The sequence below is a fragment of the Ovis canadensis genome, chromosome 3 (genome assembly GCF_042477335.2).
Source record: "Ovis canadensis isolate MfBH-ARS-UI-01 breed Bighorn chromosome 3, ARS-UI_OviCan_v2, whole genome shotgun sequence".
NCBI lineage: Eukaryota > Metazoa > Chordata > Mammalia > Artiodactyla > Bovidae > Ovis > Ovis canadensis.
This window is the reverse complement of record NC_091247.1, coordinates 178958284-178979625: the sequence shown is the minus strand read 5'-3', so window position 1 is coordinate 178979625 and position 21342 is coordinate 178958284. Positions and strand designations below refer to the sequence as shown.

Genomic DNA, 21342 nt, shown 5'->3' with positions numbered 1-21342 from the left:
ACTGATCTCAGATTAACAAGGGAAAGAATACCAGAGTCTTGCTACAGAAAACACTGCAACTTAAGGATAATCATTCTCAATATTTTTTATTGTAAAAAACAATCAGACTTTCAAATGAATTTTAAAACTTTTTCAATATTATTTAATGAAAAAGTCTCATATTCTCATGTATAGTGTATATCAACATGTACTATTCATCTGTCATATTTAATGAAAAACACCATTATTGTATGCTTGGAAAAATCCTTAAAACCCATTCTCTAGTGAGTGTCCACCATAATTTAAAGGATATTTTCTCCACTCAAAAAAAAAACCAATCTATGTAAAGACTACAATCATTAAAAACTAAAGCAATACCTAGTTACATGCTTTACATAATCCCATGAAAAAATAATTAAATTGTTCCTAATCCCTGATGCAAGGCACATAAAAGCACCTGCACAAAACATCCATGTAAACAGCAATACAGTACATGATTTAAATAACATGAATGACTTTTACATGGCTTGACCTAGACTAAAGGAAAAATAAAATCCATCATGGCTATAGCTAAAAACCATGTTAAAATTCACAAGAATTTGTATCTCTTATTATAAAAAGAAAAGGCTATATAATCTTTTAGGAAAAAAAACTTCATAAATATTTTCATATTGAGAAACAACATGCTCCCTGGGTAGGAATAAAATCAGAATATTCAGCTGTGATCAGGAGTAAATGCAAGTGGCATTTCTGAATACCCAGCTTTGATATCCACCAGGCCTAGTAGTCTGGACTATTTGTAGCACCATGGAATATGCATTAGAAAATCACAAAAGTACATTATTTCAAACTAACCTTGACATGAGGTTCACTTAGTCCACAGTAACAAACAGCAATGATGCAGATAATTTTAAAAAAATTACTGGCTTACTTGATTTATCTAGCAAGAAAAATTCTGTATTATTTATTTTAGTACATCTCATGTACATAAAGCACCAGTTTAAATAAGATTATCAAACAACCTCCAGCCTCTTGTTACTCACCCTGAAAGTTCATTTCTCATCATTTCTATGTTACATGCTAAAAGTCAAGGAGGATAAAATTAGAATGGTGATAGATACTGAGAGAGAAGTTCAGTCTCCTTCCTATCAAATGTTATGTCTCTCAAGCAAAACACAGATGAAGTAGGAAAGTTTAAAAGGTTTTCTGCATTCTCTGGAACTTACCATCTCAGCAGAATAGTTTCTTCCTACTAGAGGATCAGCAGATGGGGGTGAGAGGACCAAAGGCAGGGCTCATGCCCTGACAGGTAAGGCCGGGTTAACCTTGCTGCTGCAAGGCCATACTCTATATTTCTACTGCAAAACAACCTCACAAATGCTCACCACTGGTAAAGCAAGGAGGCCTGAGTGTGACCACAAGTCAGGAAGCCTATTAAACACTGTGAAAAACTAGCAGATGAGACTCCATCAAGGGTTAAGCTCATAGATGAAAATCAGCACACGTGTCTCTTTACCAGCAGGAATATTATTAGCAGCATGCCCTTCTTAGGCATGAAAAGGGAGAATGGTGCATCTAAGTTTATGCACAGTTCATAGTCAAGTGTAAAGATGCAGACTCTTGCATTTTTAAATTACAGGTTAAAAGTGATGCCCAAAAGAAAATTAATTTCTTCATAAATGAAATACAGTTTTATAAAAAAGCTGGAATGATGGTTAATCATTCAAAACCTACAAAACATACAAAAACTGATATACAGAAAAACCCTTTTCCTTCCAAACTACTTAGGTCCGTACAGTTGACTCCACTGTACCTTGATCACAACACCTGAATAAAATACGAATAAAATGCTTCAGCTAGCAAACCGAGGGCCACTTGACAACTGCATTAAAACTGCAGCATTTAAGCAGGGCTGAAAAACACCATCCTTAAACGTGGTTTCCTTCTTGTTCTTGCGTCCCACAGTGATTACTAAATGAAGGGATCTCGTCTGCAAACGACTGGGTCATCCACTGTCCATTTGGAATGTCACTGAAAGTTGATTCTCCATTGTCAGCAGCTGGGATGGGGGTGTGGGAGGGAGGAGAAGAACATTACTCTATTTAAAAGCTTTAAGTGATATAATTAGGAGATTTTAACAGTTTATTGTAGCAGAGTTGCTACTAAAATAGCTAAGCAAGCTTCTTGAATACAACTTAAATTTCTATTCTAAGATACAGGACTGATAAATTCTTGTTATTCAAGGAGGGAAATGCACCAAGGAGGACTTCAAGTCAGTAACTTCAAGAAAATGAGTTGTAAAAGCCTGTGTAGTTGAACATCAAATAACCATTGAATTTTCACTCTCAATCACTAAATAGACTTTTTAAAGATTTTTTTTTAATGTGGACCATTTTTAAAGTCTTTATTAAATTTGCTACAATATTGCTTCTATTTTGGTTTCCTAGCTGCAAGGCATGTGGGATCTTAGCTCCCCAACCAGGGCTTGAACTCAGGCCCTCTGTAGTGTAAGGCGATATTCTAACCACTGGACTACCAGGGAAGTCCCCCAGTCACTAAATAGATTTTTGTAGTTCCATTCCCATTCTTCAGTAATTAACTCTCTCTTAAAAAAACAAAAAAACAAAACCCTCTTTCCCCCAATCCTGGCTAAGTCTTTGAAAGGGACAAACAAGGGGGAGGGGACATACCCAGCCCATTTGAAGAGAATCCACAAGGTTCACCAGGGCAGGGGTTTTCATTGTAAGCACCGCCATATGCTGCTTCATAACCTGGGTCGTATTTTTCTTCCTTCACAGCCATCTTCTTTGCATCCTCTGTGAGGAGGGTAAGAGGGATTTAAAACTGATTTTGTGTAACAATTTTGAAGATAGTTTTATTTGGCAATTATCAAGAATAAATCTTTTTGTTGAATTTCACATCCACGGAAACAACTTTCATATTAAACTCTTTTTAACATAAACAATATAAACTCCTAAGAACTGTAAAAGCCTATGAGATTTAATTTTAGGTGACCTACACTCCTGCTTTTCAGCATATGTAGGAACACTCGGATTAGACTGGAAGCCCTTGGTAAAAGGAGATTTTAAAAGTGACTAACACTTGTTATCAGAACACTCTGGCTGCCGATAAATCGTTTTCTTTTCTACTGCTTTTAAATTCACAACATTCTTTCTATAAGGTAGATATACATGGCACGAACAACAGGACTGACTAATGGTAACGCACCTTGGGCGAGCTGTAGGTCAAATGTATATTGCACTTCTTGAACGTCTGTGTTTCGTTCAATGCCTTTCAACTGATCTCTTAAGTCCTTCAGCTTAATGTAGTAATGCACTTTGTCCTGGGCGCGAGGAAACTGCGCACATCTTGCACTGGATGATGGCATCACATAGCAGAGCTGGAATCGCAACATTTCACAGTTACAGAAACCTTATAATTCCATTGAATCCACTCATACTGAGATTGGCTGCTAAGTCACTTCAGTTGTGTCCGACTCCGTGCAACCCCATAGACGGCAGCCCATCAGGCTCCCCTGTCCCTGGGATTCTCCAGGCAAGAACACTGGAGGGGGTTGCCATTCCCTCCTCCAATGCATGAAAGTGAAAAGTGAAAGGGAAGTCACTCAGTCGTGTCCGACCCTCAGTGACCCCATGGAATGCAGCCTACCAGACTCCTCCGTCCATGGGATGTTCCAGGCAAGAGTACTGGAGTGGGGTGCTATCGCCTTCTCCGTATTGAGATTAGAGACCTTCTTTTCCTTTGGGTAAATAACTTGATACTTACCACATATTAATATATGCAAAATCAGTAACAGCAGTTGTGTCTGAGTCAGATTTCTAATATTTACTTATTACAAAGTCAATAAATCAAAACCAATGAGTCTTTTCCCCCTCAGCGTTTGTACAAAAGGGCATATAATTATACAATGAAAAGTCTTTCCTCCTAATTCTGTTTCTATCCACCTAGTTCTCCTTCCCAAAGGCAATCTACATTGTTAGTTCCAGAGATATTCCATGAATTTAGAATCAAATTAAAAAAAAAAAACATGCAAATGGTAACATGCTCTACTCCCTGTCCTGCACCCTGCTTTTTCACTCAACAATGTCTCTCAGAGATAACTCTGTATCAAGTATCTATATCAGAATAAGTTTCCTTTTTTATAGCTGTGTAGTAGTTTCATAATTTATTTAACCAGCATCTACCTATGGGCATTTAGGCTGTTTCCAATCTTTTAGTATTATCAACTGTAGTGAAAAGCCTTGTACATATTTAAATTTGAATACATGTGACTGTATTTGTTGGATAAATTTCTAGAAATGGAATAGCTAGAAAGCAGGGTATTTACATTTATCATTTTGGATGATGGTGACAAACTGTCCTTCATAGAGTATATCAAAATATACATCTTATATATAAAAGAGTGAGACTGCTCAATTACGGACTTTCCCGTTGCAATTTTTTATAATTTTTAATTTTTAAATTGGCCTCTATACCATGTATCATAGAAAAAAAAAACCCAAACTATTATTGACTTATTTTGTTTTACTTATGCAGTATTTAGAAAAGCCTGATTCAGAGGTACAAATGCTACCAGGTTTTTGTAATAGCACATTTTTCCAATCTCAAGACAGCCTTCAATTAAAGTGATCCAGAAACTTGAAAAAGCAGATGTTTTTAAAAGCTGGATCACTAACATCATCAATACCTATGAATATTTCATGATAAAGAGTAAATTTTATAAGACAAATGCACTCACAGATCATTGTAGGAGCCAAAGTTACCTATCTCGATATGATTCAGATTCACTTACTATCGCACTACTGTGATCACACGTCCCAAGAGATATACCAAGGCTCCCCTGGCATTTCAGGGACAATAATGCTCCTTCTACAGGAAGGAGTCTATTATCTCTGCAATTTTACCCAAGGAGACAAGGGTATGCCTTTATTTAAAGAGTGATCAGTGCTACAACCTACTTTATCAATTACACATTTACTAGTTAAAAACAGAAGAAACTATAAACGAAGTTAAAATATATACTGGCGGCAGAAACTGTATTCTGAGGTCTCCACAGAAACTTGTTGGCACACTGGCTTATCATTTAAAAATTCATCTACAGCACAGAAGTCTGTGCATGTGTATTTTTATTTCAGAAGTTGTAAACAAAAAATTATATTTAAGAAGCAAAATTTGAACCAAATGTCTACAGAAACTCCACAGAAATTTATATAGAGTTTTAAAACCAGCATGTCACTGTATGATGCCCTTATGCATAAGGACAACAGCACCAAATGCCAGTCAGGTTGGCAGGATGCCTGTCTGCGACTGGGCTGTCCTGTTTATATGGCTCTAACATGAGACTGGGCTGAGGTACACCAACAAAGGGTGATAAGCAGCTTCACTGATCAGGATTGTGTCTATATTTGTTTCACAACTGAATAAGGGACTAACCCACTAGCATTTGGCAAGAACATCCCGTTAAATGTATTCTGAATGCAGCATGTGAGCAACCTCCTCTCAATATTTTGGCCAAATAATATAACTAACAAAGTTATAAAGGCATTTATCTGAAAAATGTTTCCTTTTTCTAATACAACTGTAAAAGCATCTGAATTAATCTGAAATTAGTTCAAGTTACTATGCAGATATTATTCCACAAAATACAGTGTTCTTTTTTTAATGGTAAAAATTACAAATGAACAGAATAAATAAAAAGGGAAAACCAGCTAGAAAAAAAAATTATATTTATCTGATTTGCAAATGCAGTTTTAAGGACTTACAGTTTCTGTATCTGGGATCTTATGGGGTTGAAGTCCAAACTCTAAGTTCTTAACCTTTACTCCAAAAACTTCCTTACTAAAAATTTCGTAAATACCTAAAATGAAATACAAATATATTTACATTGCCCATAATGTTAATCGAAGAAAAAAGATAAAATTTAAAAGTAAATCTTACATTTTCCATTAAACACTGCTATTCGTGGCTGATATTTCTGTAATTTCTGCACTAGAATACGTCCTCCTTCACGAAATTCTTTACTAAAATTGAATTAAAAAGTAGTCAAATTATAAATATGGCAGTATTTATAATGTGATAAATGCAGACAGCTTTCAATAAAAGAGAAAATCATAAAACTGCTATGCTCAGCTTGAACTAGTTAGATACCTAGGATGCTCCTGGAGTGTGTAAAGCACAAGTATGGCCAAGGTTCCAACCTATCAAACCAAATGTTCCATAATCACCTGGAAAGATCCTTGCTGCCTGGTGTTGTCCTTTCCACCATATTGGTAAATCCAATACCATATTTCCCTGGTAGAGTGTGATCGTCCATGTGACTCAGTTGGACTTCACTCAGCCCTGACATAAATAGGCACTTCCCTGTGAACAAGAGAGTTTAATTTAGAAAAAGTTCAGTTTATTTCTGTAGAAGGTCAAAGGTTTTTCTGCCCCATGAATTATGTGGGTCTATACTTGAAATTAAAAAAAAGAAAAAATATCCCCGCCCCGTGGTGGGGCGTGGGACATGTGGCATACGGAAGACCCACTCCCTGGCGCCGCTCATGGGGGGCCCAAGTCCTTCTGATCGAGGCCCCCCCCCCAAAAAAAAAAAAGAAAAAAAGATTTAGTATATTTTAAAAACTATAACATAGGTCAAATACCATACCAAGCAGTTATTATGTGCTGGGTACTATGCTAAGTCCTTCATATGGATTATTTCATTTAATCATCATAGCTATCTTATGAGATATCACTATTATTTATGTCCTTTTAATAGGGGGTCGGAGGAAATGCTTGTTGAGTATATAGCTAGACAGCGCACTAAACTCTGAAACTGTTTAGCTTTTTAACAACTGGAAGTAACACCACCTGTCCCTGGAAAACCCCAAACAGATAAAATATACACCAGTGACTCAGGGCTTCAGACATACTGACAGAGGAGAAAATAAGGAGTGAAATATCTCTAGAAATTTTTTTTTCAAATAAGGGAGACAACATGTTATTAGTTCTAAAAATATATTACTATCATTTGTCCTAAAAGTGTTTTTCTTTTTTCTTGGCTGCACTGCATACATGTAGGATCTTAGTTCCCTGACCAGGGACGGAACCCATGGCCCCTACAGTGTAAGTGCTGAGTCACTGGACCGCCAGGGAAGTCCCCTGTCCTAGAAGTTTTTAAATAGTGCACTAAGATAATCAGCTGGTGTTTCCTGATAATCTGTTGCACTCCTGATTGTCTGTTAGGCAGTGTTAGATGATTTATATATAAGATAATACAACAGGAGTTATACTTGGTTTTAAAGCTCACTCTACAAGTATGAGGGTCTTTAATACTAATTTCTGCTAGATGGAAATTATCCGTAGAGAATGTCTACAATCAGAGCATTTTTTAACTATTACAACTTGATGGCCAATGCATTTCATTTCTCCTAGGAAATAAGATGAGCAGAAATCTGGAAAGGTATCAAGTTTTGTGTCTGCATTGGCATGATTACTATTAATATTCTGTAGACAACAACTAAAAAAAGAAAAATTGTTTTAAAAAAGATAGTAAAACTCACTGAAAATAAACAAAAGAGAAAGTATTTCTTTCCATATCCCTCCACTCTTATAAACCAAAATGTTAAGTGTCAGAGGATTTCACACCTTTCATTTTTGTGTACACACACATTGAAAAGACGTATGTGTACTTACTCAACCAGTTTCTTTTTAAAAACACATTTTGGTTTAAAAAAAACAGACAAACCCAAACTATTAACAAGGACATCTAGTTTAAAAGTAAAATAGTAAAAGAAGGTTAACCACTTACAAAAATGGTTTCCAGGCCCAGGGTAGTGATGCCCTTTGTAAGCAGCCATCAGTCCTGGATTTATGCCAATCTATAAAACAAAATGTTTATATATTTTAGTCTTGAAAAGTAGGCTTAGGTCTTAGGGGTTCTGTGGAGGAGTGGTGAATTGATTAAAATAAAAATTTAACCCAGCATCATAAGCTTTATCAATTATCTACTCTTGACCTGAACAAAGTATTGCATTTTGAGGAAAGAGATTTCCTTTATATTAAAGTTTTGCTGATTTTTTTTTTCCTCTGTGGCTGCGTTGTGTGACTTGGGGAATGTTCCCTGACCAGAGACAAACCCTGGGCCCTGATAGTGAAGGCCTGGAATCCTAACCACTAGGCCAATGGGGAACTCCTTGCTGTTGCTTTTAAAAACCAGTTTGAGTCCCTTATATCCCCAGCACCCTCACTCCCAACTGTCCTGGAACAGTCAGTCAACCAGAGCTCATGCGCAGCTTTAAGTCTGTTTCTCAGCTCCCCAAAAGCAGCTGCCTCTACATCACCGACACAGTTGTCTACATGCTGGTGTTTCTTACAGTTACAAAAATCAAAGTTCAAAATCAGTGTTATCATTCATGGAGAAACCACAGTGTCATGCAACCTAAGTGATTCATGTGGATCATTTCGTGTAATTGCCAGAGGACCCACTCCATCCTATCAATACGCCTGCTTCATCAACGAGCAAATTAAGTGTTCAGGAAGGCTTGTCCATGGACATACACCCACACGGCAACATCTGAGACCAGACGGCCTTGCCCTAGAGCCCACCTTCTTAAACACAGCCATATGATACAACCTGAAGAAGGTGACACCATTTACCACCAAAAGGATTCTCAGAAATGGTTATTTTCGGAAAAATGCTCTTTGCAAGGATATGGTTAAGTCACGTTAATCCACCAATGCTACTTATAAACCCAAAGGAGGACAAAATCCTTACAATTACAATGTCCAGATTGAAGGTCAAAATGTCTGGTAGAGTCTTGGTCAGAAGTTCAGCTTCTGAAACGCCATTGAAACGGTCCACTTTTCTTTTCACTTTAAATGTGTCTGTAATTTTTTCTTGCTTTTCTTTTGACTTTGTGGACTTGCCAGACTTTTTGGCCTCAGCAGGTTTTTGGGGCTCCACTGGCGTTTTCGGTTCTGTTGTTCTGGGTTTTCTTTTCCTTCCTTTTGGAGGAGTCTCTGAAACACAGTGATTTCCAGGATATAGCTGCAGAAAACCTTAACTTACAAACTTTATGCAGCTTTCCCAGAAAAGTCACCCATCAACATCCTTAGCTTTCTCTTCTATTTCACGACATCACTCTCCTCTGTAACGTCTCCCCCTTCCTTCACCAGAGAACTGGGTCTATGTGGTCCCAACCCCACCTTCCTTTCTCTGCTGGCAGTTCTTGGGATGAGAGATCCTTAACAATCAGATTGATTTTCCACACTCTTACCTGGCATCATGGCTTCTCCAGGGACACAAAGTAGCTACATACCATTTATAAGAATTCTAAATGTAAATACATAAATAATTAAACAAACAAATGAAAGACCAAATAGAAAAACAGGGAGGAAAGGAAACATTTTAATTCAGTTTCCCCGTAATTCCCAGCAGCAGAAAACCTCAAATGGTTTGCAGGCTTCTTTCCCCTGAACTGAGTGTATATTCTGTTCTTCACACAGTCAAAGAGGTGACTTGAGAGATGCCAGGGATGAACTCTCTGGGCTGGCAGCGTTTGTCTGAAGGTAAGACTAGAACTCTGATCTCAGGACCTTAAACAGTTTCTCAGCCTTGGCCCTGCTGACATCTTAGGCGGAATAATTTAGCAACAGCGGCCTCTACTCACTAGATGCCAGTAGCATCCTACCAGTCATGATGACCAAGTGTCTCCAGACAATGCCATAAACCCCTCAGGGGAAAATTACCCGTGGACAAGAACCAATGACATAAAATTATCCAACAAGAAGCCCTGCCTTTTTATCCACAACTCCCCTAATATGGCTCTTCATCTCCCAGGCCCCCACCCTATTCCACTATTATTTGGCGTTTTCTCATCTGAGCCTTCCATCCATCCTCTTTTCTCCTCACATTGCTTCAGCCACTGCCTGTGCCAAGGGATCCACCTCCATCAGCTTGTAGCTGTCCTAGTGCTTCCTGCCCAGAAAAACAGAAGAGTTGAAGCAGGGGGACCTTCATCGCAGTGGAGTTGCACATGCTCTGCAACCATAAACTGAAACTCAGCACTCTCCTCACACCACACTGATGCACGGGGGAAAATCATTACCTTCTCCCCTCAATCCACTGCTGAATCTGTCCTCTTCTCTTCTAATTCTCTGTCTTGGTGAATGGTACCTCCTTCATCCAACTGCCTGGAAGTGACTTCCAGACTCCTCTATCTTCCTCATCCCCCTCCATGAAATCCACTAACATGGCCATACCTCCAAGTTCTGCCCTGCTCTCTACCATCTTACTTTATTTATATTATTAGATATATATTTTACATATCTCTGTTACAGTCTATTCTCTAGAATATTCAAATGTCAATCCATTTATTAAGTCACTGTTTCCATTCAGTCTCTAGCTTCCTGTTGCCTTCAGAATAGAACATATGTTCTTTAGGTTAAACAAGCCTTGCTTGCCCCCTATCTAGACTCCTCTCTCACTACTTCTTTGCTCCACTCCAGTCTCCAATGACAGAGAATTATGGTTTTTCAACCATGTCATGCTTCCTCAGGTCTATAGTTTGATGCACGCCGCTCCCTCGGCCTAGAATTTTCCTCCTCCCATTCTTCCTGTACCGCTCCCTCACCCTTGAACTTCAGAGCTCCATGAAGCTGCCTCTGAGCCTCAGTCCGAGTTAGGTGCCAGCCCCACAGCATCCTGTGTTCCTCTTCACCACTTGGTGTGCTGAGGAGCTTCATATTCAATTTTATGTTCTCCTATGAGATGATTTGAGGGCAGAAGCTATGTTCTTTTATCCCCCCAAACCTATCAGAGCTCCTGAAACACAGTAAGTACTTAAAAAGTAGATTAAATTTTTTAACACAAAAACAGAGTTAAAATTCATCATTAAACCCTTTCTTAAATAAGTTGGCTAATGCCATGGTAATTTTCTAAACTATCCTGGCAAAAACTACCTTGTGTGGGTTCCTGAGCAGGTGTTGGGGCTGGAACTTCGGTTGGCATTTCTTGTGCATTCGTAACTGCCATATTAGGAACTTCAGTCATCATTTGTTGGAGTGGAAATGTATAAAAAGCTTGAGCTTGCTGAAGAGAATAGCTGAAAGAACAATTCAGGATAAGATAGGAAGACAAAATTACCCAAACTTAAGTTCAAATGATCTGCTCTTAAAAACCCCCAGGATTCAATTATTTCTAACCACACTAGAGAATTTATTTAGAGTTGACAACAGGAGCAAAGAGAGGAGGAAGATTATTCCCATATGTACGTTTACCCAATCTTCACCTGGTGCCTACTAACCAACTATAATTAACTCTCACACTGATGTGTCATCAGTAAAACTTACCAGTCCTGTTAGGCAAGCCTATACTTTCCCTGAAGTGAGATCATGGGAATTTTCTAGCAGAGCTGAAAGTCCTACCAACCCATACAGAGTTAAAAAATCCACAAAAATAATTTGTATTCCTACCTTCAGTATCTAATTCTCCTGTCACAGAAATCCTCTGCAATGTAACCTTTTTATGTTCAGCTTTATTGAGATATAGTTGATACATTGCAACATTGTTTAAGTTTAATGTGTACAACAGTGCTGACCTGACACACATATACTACAAAATGATTACCATCAAAGCCTTAGCCAACATTTCCACCAGGGCACCTAATTACCATTTCTTTTTTGTGGTGAGAAAAATTTTCAAATCTGCTCTCTCAGCAACTTGCAAGTACATCCTTCAGGATCATTAAGTAGAATCACCATCCAGTACATTTTAGACCCCCATAACCTGTTAATCTTATAACTTGAGGTTTGTGCCCTTTGACCACCATCTCCCAACCCTACCCCCTCATCTGTTTTTTAATGGTCGCTGGATTTTTTGCCATTAAATGAGGGTTAGAAATAGATATTTCTATAAATATCTGTGAATTTATGGGAAAGACCACTCTAAACTTCTCTTCTGAACACGATTTAAACGCTGTTCAAAGTGTTTTGTTCAACGTAAGGAACACAGGCCTTCACAATACTGCTAAACAATACTGCTAAAAAGTATTTCTGGGGGCTATAAACTACTACCTCAAGCTGTTGCTATCAGCACAAAGCTGGGGAAGTAAACACATGTTGTACGAAACTCGAGTGACAGCTGATGCCAAAAAAATGCCATTAAATATGCAGAAGGAAGAAAAGCACCAGGCAATAAAATGAGTAACGACGTCTACCATTCGGAGAGAAAAGCCGTGTTTTCTCTGACAAGCTACTCTACTTAATGGTTTTCTCTTTCTGTGACGTGTGGAGAAAGAAAACAGGGTGCTCAGAAAGCAGAGGTTAACAAGGCAAACTTAAAAAAAAAGCAAACTAGTACATTGTAAATGGGTGAGCTTCACATGTAAATCATATCTTAATTAAATGTTTTTTGTTTTTTAAAAAGGCAAACCAAAACATTTCCAGGATAAACTTAAATGGCCCATGCAGACACAGGGTCACAGACTCTTGGTGGGGTAGCTAGGCTAGAGCACTGGATACTGAAAGAAAAACTGAGGCCCAACTCAATGGACAAACCACGGGAGAAGCATTTTAGCTTCAAGCTATCTTTAAGGGGTAAGATGGTAGAGAAAAGGTGAAGGATTAGTGAGAAAGATATTAAACTATCTTAAGAGTTTTATTTCTTTAAATATAGTTTTCAAATTACACAAAAAATAAAGACAATACAGTGATTTAGTACACTATAGTACATCAACATGAGAATACTATGCAGTTACAAAAATTAAGTTTATTAATATTTAAAAGCATAGAGAATGTTTAATATAAAGTGGAAAAGAATACAAAATGGCATTGTGAGCCAAGGCTGCACATAGAGAAAGCATGTAGGAAAGGACTAGAAATTAAGATGTAAAATTGAAAAGAAGCAAAGGTCTTAAACTTTGCCTGGCACGAAGTCAAATGTCCTTTTTTTCCCACACTTTTCTTTAGTAACACTCACAGCACTTTTGGATGAACTAGTTGTTCCATGTTAAAGACTCAGATATTCTAATGAGGAGCTGGAGATAGCCGAGTTAGTCGAGAGGTCTCGTGTGGCTGCCCTCTGGAAATTCTAGTGAAATATAATGTGATTTTTGATTGTGGCCAGTATCAGGTTCCTGAGACGCCAACAGCCCCACTCAGCTTGAATATACAAAAGAGCACTCCTGTGGTCACAGTGAGTGAGCCGCCAAGAGCATGCAGGAAGGTCTGTCCTTAGCTTGTCACAGCGTCACCAAGATGGTGTCTCACTCTCCCCCATGTTTACTGTTACGGCTCTCAGTTTCTCCCATTTGCCCCATTTTGAGCACTTCACAAAGATCCACTCCTAAAAATATATAAATCAGGGCAACAACATTCACATTACAAAAGGGTTGTGAACTTAAAAAAATTTCCAAAATGTGGCTCCGTTAGCATACTATCAGATCATTAAATTCTGAGGTTCAAAAACTGAAAATCAAAGTTTTAGATGTCAACTGGCTGAAGAAAAAGTAAAAAATAAGAGAAAATGCGGTCTTATTTTAGACATGTGTATCAATTTAGAAAAGAAAAATTCAGAAACTTGTCTATAATATAGATGGGTCCCTTAATTGTTCTAAAATTATCCCCGTCAGTTTATCATAAGATGAATTAGAAAGGAAACAGAGAAGGCTCTGGATAATAGAATGTGTAAGTTCTGAGGAAATATACTCTATCTGAGCATTTGATTTAGCTTGATAATCTTGATAGCTTCCTAACAATAGTGGAACAAAAGGAAAGAGGGTGGACTACAACATTCTTACTACTTGGCAGAAGACAGCATTCCACCTGTACGAAAACCTTCATGAACTACAATTCTGGATAATTTCATTTCCTATTATCTAATAAAGGTTAAGTTTGGAAGCAGCATGAACCTATTTCAAACTTAATGTGGATATAATTCCTAAATACATTTGCTGTATATATTAACATAGGATAACTGCCCCTTTGTATCAGAATTCTGCAGTGTTTATAACAATAATTTTCTCTGTATGAGAGACAGCAAAAGAAGCACAGTTAGTTAAGTCATTCATCGTCTTAGGACCTCCATTCCCTCCCCATGAAAATGAGGGTGAGATTTCTGTGATTTCCACATATAAGGAGAAAGTGCAGGAAATAGGACCAAATCTGTCCAGACTCAGAAGAGGCCCTGAAACATTTTAATTTTCTGTAATTCCCTGATATCCAACTCAGGAGCATGACAAATGATTTTACTTCCCTGTTGCCTTTTGTCCCCTATCATCAATGTCTGTTCTCATGATGATGGTTTTGCACCTCTCCCCTTTGCCTGCAGTTAACCCTCTACTCTCTCCTAGCCTCCACTGAACATCCTCTTCACTTGAACAATGCTCAAAGGACTGGTTTTCTACCACTGTCTGAAATTTGATAAAGTGTGCATTTTTGAACTGTCTTTCTCAAAATACACACAAACACACACAGTTGATTAAGTAAGGAGTCCAGTTAATTCGGATTTTGCTGTATTTAAAAAAACACTTGGAAGTTTCTCTAAGATGACTAACTTCTTTAATCCTCAGTCATTTTCCACTGTTCTAAAGATGTAAGTTGAAGATGTAAGTTCAACGGGGAGGGAGGTGGGAGAGGGGTTCAGGATGGGGAACACGTGTATACCCGTGGCGGACTGATGTTGATGTATGGCAAAACTAATACAATATTGTAAAGTAATTAACCTCTAATCAAAATAAATTTATATTTTTAAAAAATAATAAAATAAGTCATTAAGTTGAACATTTAAAGCTGGTTAAAATAATAAAATTTATTTTTAATGTATAATGAAATTAAAACAAAAAAAAAATGTAAGTTGCTTTTTACCTAAATATATTTGTCTTAGTCCCTTCAGGTTGCTATACAAAGCACCACAGATTGAGTAGCTTATAAAAAACAAATATCTGTGTCTCACCGTTCTGGGAGTTGGAAAGTTCAAGTTCAAAGTACTGGCAGACTCAGTGTCTGGAGAGTACCTGCTTTCTGGCTCATTTTAGGTTGCCTTCTTGCCGTGTCCCCACATGGCAGAAGGGGTGAGGGGTCTCTCTGGGACCTCTTTCACAGAGACACTACTCCCATTTAGGTGGGCTTGGGCCTCATGGCCTCATCACCTCCAAAAGACCCCTTCTCCCAGTGTCCACACTGGGGCTTAGAGATTTCAACATAAGAACTCTGGATAGACACAACCAACACAGCAACATTTTATTACCTTCATTTAAACAAGCATATATAACACTGAACACTTATAAAATATCAATGTTGAATAAACCAACTGCACAACCAAAAGGGACTATTACATAAATTATGATGAAATACTATCCTAGCTATCTAAAAGAACACAAAGAAAGCTGTGTGCCAAAGAATTGATGCTTTTGAACTGTGGTGTTGGAGAAGACTCTTGAGAGTCCCTTGGACTGCAAGGAGATCCAACCAGTCCATCCTAAAGGAAATCAGTCCAGAATATTAACTGGAAGGACTGACGCTGAAGCTGAAAATCCAATACTTTGGCCACCTGATGCAAAGAACTGACTCACTGGAAAAGACTCTGATGCTGAGAAAGATTGAAGCGGGGAGGAGAAAGGGACGACAGAGGATGAGATGGTTGGATGGCATCACCGACTCAATGAGTTTGAGTAAACTCCGGGACTTGCTGATGGACCGGGAAGCCTGGTGTGCTGTAGCCCATGGGGTTGCAAAGAGTCAGACATGACTGAGCGACTGAACTGAACTGAACTATCTAAAGTCTACATTCAATATTGCTAAGTGGGAATGTGTGTATTCACCATGCATTACGGGGTACTTGCTGTGCAGAGTCTATTTAGATACTGTGAACTCAAAAACAGAATGAGCCAGAACCCCCAATTTATTGAACTCTTCTGCATACAGCATAATTTCAAGTTTCCTCACTATGATCATTTTTCTGCAGCTTAAGATAAAATAAAAATGCTCCATAGCCTCACTGACCTGAAACTGAGCAGCGTGATCAAATTCTTCATTCTGGAGACACATAACAAAATCCATTACATTAGCTTTGCTGGCATCCACATTATACTGTTGATTCGTACTGAGTTTACCATCAGTGAAAACTGCCCTTCACTGCTGCTCCCTCATCTCACATTAAAAGATGCTTCACATTCTAGTCAGTTGGGACTAACCTGGATTCTCACTCAGTCTATCAATTCCACAAACCCCTCGCACAGTTGCATCACTCAAATATTTTATCATCATGCCATTAGCACCTCAAAGCTGTTAAACTGTGAAAAGCTGGGGCAGGAGGACTACATGGCACATCAGTATAGATCTCTCTTCCATCTCCCTTTGACTCTCAGTAGTAAAGCAGTTTTGATTTCACCCAACATGACCACCATTGCCAACATCTGCTGGATCATCAAAAATGCAAGAGAGTTCCAGGAAAACATCTATTTCTGCTTTATTGACTATGCCAAAGCCTTTGACTGTGTGGATCACAATAAACTGTAGAAAATTTTTAAAGAGATGGGCATACCAGACCACCTGACCTGCCTCTTGAGAAACCTGTATGCAGGACAGGAAGCAACAGTTAGAACTGGACATGGCACAACAGACTGGTTCCAAACAGGAAAAGGAGTACGTCGAGGCTGTATATTGTCACCCTGCTTATTTAACTTCTATGCAGAGTACATCATGAGAAACGCTGGGCTGGAAGAAGCACAAGCTGGAATCAAGATTGCCGGGACAAATAGCAATAACCTCAGATATGCAGATGACACCACCCTTATGGCAGAAAGTGAAGAGGAACTAAAAAGCCTCTTGATGAAAGTGAAAGAGGAGAGTGAAAAAGTTGGCTTAAAGCTCAACATTGAGAAAACTAAGATCATGCCATCTGGTCCCATCACTTCATGGCAAATAGATGGGGAAACAGTGGCTGACTTTATTTTGGAGGGCTCAAAAATCACTGCAGATGGTGACTGCAGCCATGAAATTAAAAGGCGCTTACTCCTTGGAAGTAAAGTTATGACCAACCTAGAGAGCATATAAAAAGCAGAGATATTACTTTGTCAACAAAGGTCCATCTAGTCAAGGCTATGGTTTTTCCAGTAGTCATGTATGGATGTGAGAGTTGGACTATAAAGAAAGCTGAGCACTGAAGAATTGATGCTTTTGAACTATGGTGTTGGAGAAGACTCTTGAGAATCCCTTGGACTGCAAGGAGATCAGTCCTCGGTGTTCACTGGAAGGACTGATGTTGAAGCTGAAACTCCAGTACTTTGGCGACCTGATGCGAAGAGCTGACTCATCTGAAAAGATCCTGATGCTGGGAAAGATTGAGGGCAGGAGGAGAAGATGACAGAGGATGAGATGATTGGATGGCATCACCGACTCAATGGACGTGGGTTTGGGTGAACTCTGGGAGTTGGTGATGGACGGGCAGGCCTGGTGTGCTGCAGTTCATGGGGTCGCAAAGGCTTGGACACGACTGAGCGACTGAACTGAACTGAATATGACCACCACCATTCCATCCTCATCTTCCCACAAGAGGCAGTGGAATTAGACTTTAAAGTTACACTGCCTGGATTCAAACATCAGCTCTGCCACTAACTAGCCCTGTAGACAGGTTCCTTAACCTTTTCACATCCTTGCTTCCACATCTGTAAAATAGGAAGAAAAGCACCTAATTTATTGATTGTGAGGATTAAATTAGTCAACACATGTAGAACACTTAAAACAGAGACTGGCAGGGAATTCCCTGGTGGTCCAGTGGTTTGGACTCAGCTTCCACTGCCGATGGCACAGGCTGGGGAACTAAGATCCCATAAGCCATGTGACCAAAACAAAAAAGCAAACAAAATCCCCAAACAGTGCCTGGTATATAATACATTTGTCATAACAAAAACAAAGGAACGGGAGATGATTAAATATTTTAGGTACTCCTGTCATCTCCTTCTGATGCTATCTAACCTAGTATCATTATAAAAAAGGGAAAGAACCTAGCTGGGTAGGTCTTGCTTTATTCAACACAAACTTTTGCCTAATGATCAGTATCCTTTTAAATATGCTCAATAACCACTGAGAAATAAAAATTTTATTGAGAATCAAAGTAAATTCCATGGCAGAGTCTACCTTTGGAAAATAAAAGGGACCCATGTGTTTATATTTGGGCTTTAGGCTCCTCGCCTGTTTTCTACAGATTCTTAAAGAATGTTGTAATCTTGCCTCTCACTTGAAATACAACTGATTTGGGCCAGGAAACATGATTTCTGCTAGAGCAGCTGAAACTTCTCTTAAATGCCCTCATTGATCTTGAGCTTTAAATCTCTCTTACAGACATCCATTTGCCATTTTCCATCTACACTCAATTTTCTTAATTGAAAATGAAAAAGCAAAATCAGAACTAAGTGCTTATGTTCTCTGTCATCTAACAACATGTCAGTGAACTAGGAAGAAAACCCAAAACTTTCTTGTCCTTCTTGTGGTCTACACTAATGAAAACAAGTTCTTAGTCTCTTTACCATTTCTAGAAAGTTCCAATCTCATTTGAGGGTTAATCTTTCCTGCCTGTATTCTCAGCGGTCTGTTTCACATTTCTTTCCAGTTATTGATTCAGCATCCTACTTCCCATCTTTGGTAAGCCTCTTTTTCATGCCTGAGCTCATTAGAAACATACACAGGTCCTCGTCTTCCTTTTCTTCTCTCTGGTTAGTACTTTTTAAGACTCTTGAACTCTCTTCTCATTCTTAAAAAAAGGGCCTACATCTATAATATGTAGTTTTTTTGAAATTAATCTCTTCCAAAATAAAAAGGAAATTAACTATACCAAACATTTCATGATGAGCACAAAGACAAGGATGACAAAGCACTACTTTCTCAGGATTACCAGGGGCCTGAGTCATTTCAGAATCCCCAACAAAATACTCCTCAGAGTATTAACACAGAGTTACCCATACTTCCCAAAGTGAAAATGTTATAAGTCAGAATAAAAAATGGTCTATAACCCAATGGATTCAGTTAAGACCAAATAGAAGTCAGACAGTTTTGAGCTAAACATTGTACCAGAGAAACCTATTACTTTGCTGTAAGACACTCCCTGTGTGCATTCTAGAACCTACACAATGGCCAACTGGACTCTGCCATTTTTTCTTAAGGTACTTGAGCATACAGATTTTGGTGTCTCCGAAGGGCCTGGAACAAATCTATGGATACAAGAGAGATGACTGCAATCTATTTGATGGTAGGCGTTTACCCAGGTTTCAATTCTGATTGGAATGAAGATCATAAAGACAGGAGCAATTTCCACAAGTTTTATTTGTAAAGTTCTTTAGGGAAAGAAATGGAGTTCTTTATTTCAGGATTTGATTCATAATGTCAGGATGAAGTCTGCACTTTACCTCCTTCCCTAAACTCTTAAGACAATCTCTGTTGGTTACTAAAGCACTCCCCTTCCACCTAACACTGACTCATGTCAGAACCAGATTCCACGACGCCCTATTTTACAGACATCAACAGGCCCGGAGAACTTCAGTGTCTTCCCCAAGTTTAGAGCCCCAAATCAGGATAATTCTTAATGAGGTCTAACAGTATTGTGTTCCGATGTAAACTTTTTTTTTCTTTTAAAAGACTCTGTTATTATACTTAGTTTTTCCTTTGGCTTTCCATCAGAGGTTCCAATTTCGAAATCTCTGCTTTTGCAAAACTCCCCACGCACCTCATTCCCCAAAGGGCACATGACAAGTAAATACTTAAGACTGTCGCCAAGACCACTAAAACACAATTTTAGATAACTTATTGGAAGTGTTATTGCTAGCTTCAGAATTCAAGAGCTCTAGAATAGCAACGTTATCCACCTCGTGCCCCTTAGGTACACCGTTGAGGAAGAAAGCCACAGTAAACCTACAACTCTGAGATGAAAACTCCTAGAGTTATACAGAGAGACTTCCCTGTAGCTCAAACGGTAAAGAATCTGCCTGCCATGCAGGAAACCAGAGCTTGATTCCTGGGTTCGGAAGTTCCTCTGGAGAAGGGAATGGCAATCCACTCCAGTATTCTTGCCTGGAGAATTCCACGGACAGAGAAGCCTGGTGGGCTACAGTCCGTGGGGTCGCAAAGAGTCGGACTTGAGCGACTGACACACAGACACACATACTGATACATGTGACATTTCCTCCTTACAGCTGTACACACACACACACACACACACACACACACAGATACATATAACACTTCACCCTTACAGCTGTGCATGATAATAGAGGGTGAAGGGAAATGTAGCGGAGAAAGGTAACCGGAAAGAAACATTAATTGGAGACTGCTGGTTGCTTACGACCGTATTTTAATGTCAGCTAAGTGTCTGGAAAGTAGAGACATTACTTTGCCGACTAAGGTCCGTCTAGTCAAGGCTATGGTTTTTCCTGTGGTCATGTATGGATGTGAGAGTTGGACTGTGAAGAAGGCTGAGCGCCGAAGAATTGATGCTTTTGAACTGTGGTGTTGGAGAAGACTCTTGAGAGTCCCTTGGACTGCAAGGAGATCCAACCAGTCCATCCTACAGGAGATCAGCCCTGGGATTTCTTTGGAGGGAATGATGCTGAAGTTGAAACTCCAGTACTTTGGCCACCTCATGCGAAGAGTTGACTCACTGGAAAAGACTGATGCTGGGAGGGATTGGGGGCAGGAGGAGAAGGGGACGACAGAGGATGAGATGGCTGGATGGCATCACGGACTCGATGGACGTGAGTCTGAGTGAACTCCGGGAGTTGGTGATGGTCAGGGAGGCCTGGCGTGCTGCGATTCACGGGGTCGCAAAGAGTCGGACACGACTGAGCGACTAAACTGAAGTGTCTGGAACGACTTCGGGAAAAAGTGGCCTGGCGGGCCGCCAGTGCGCATGCGCGGCCCGGACCTTGCTACAGGGGCCACACTGTTAAGGAACCCCTGCGTGCGTGCGTGTGTGTGCGTGCGTGTGTGCGCGCGCGCGCCCGCGGCCTGCCCCACGGCAAGGGGCGCGGGGGGAGGGGCGGTGTTCCGCCCCGGCCTTACCTGCCCGTGTTTTCTGTTTCCATTCCCTGCTGCCGCTCGCGCGCGCAGCTACTCGGACCCGGCAACCCAGCGACTCTGTAGTACCGCGGCGCACGAGCGGCGGTACAGTAATAACCAGACACTCGGACTCGATTGCTGGCAGAACTCGGACAGTGGCTGGTGCACAGGCTCCTCCCCCAAGCTTCCAATTCCCCCTCCCACACTAGGCCAGCCCCATCCTCAGCGCTGTGCTTCCGTCTGCTCAGAGCCAAATCTCACGCCCTGTGGTTATCACGTGATGCCCGGCCGTCCAGTCACGTTCGCGCTCCTCTC

General features: G+C 39.8%; 1 protein-coding gene across 1 annotated transcript; it reads right to left on the bottom strand.

Annotated features, from left to right (window-relative positions):
- Positions 1-67: 67 nt before the first annotated feature.
- TDG (thymine DNA glycosylase) lies at positions 68-21302 on the bottom strand. The gene is made up of 10 exons (XM_069585222.1): positions 21031-21302; positions 10942-11084; positions 8756-9000; positions 7790-7859; positions 6225-6360; positions 5938-6020; positions 5763-5857; positions 3208-3379; positions 2670-2795; positions 68-2038 (listed from the first exon to the last, which is right to left on the bottom strand). The coding sequence occupies exons 1-10, from the start codon at positions 21051-21053 to the stop codon at positions 1908-1910; spliced, it is 1224 nt and encodes a 407-aa protein (XP_069441323.1). The 5' UTR covers positions 21054-21302; the 3' UTR covers positions 68-1907.
- Positions 21303-21342: the final 40 nt, after the last annotated feature.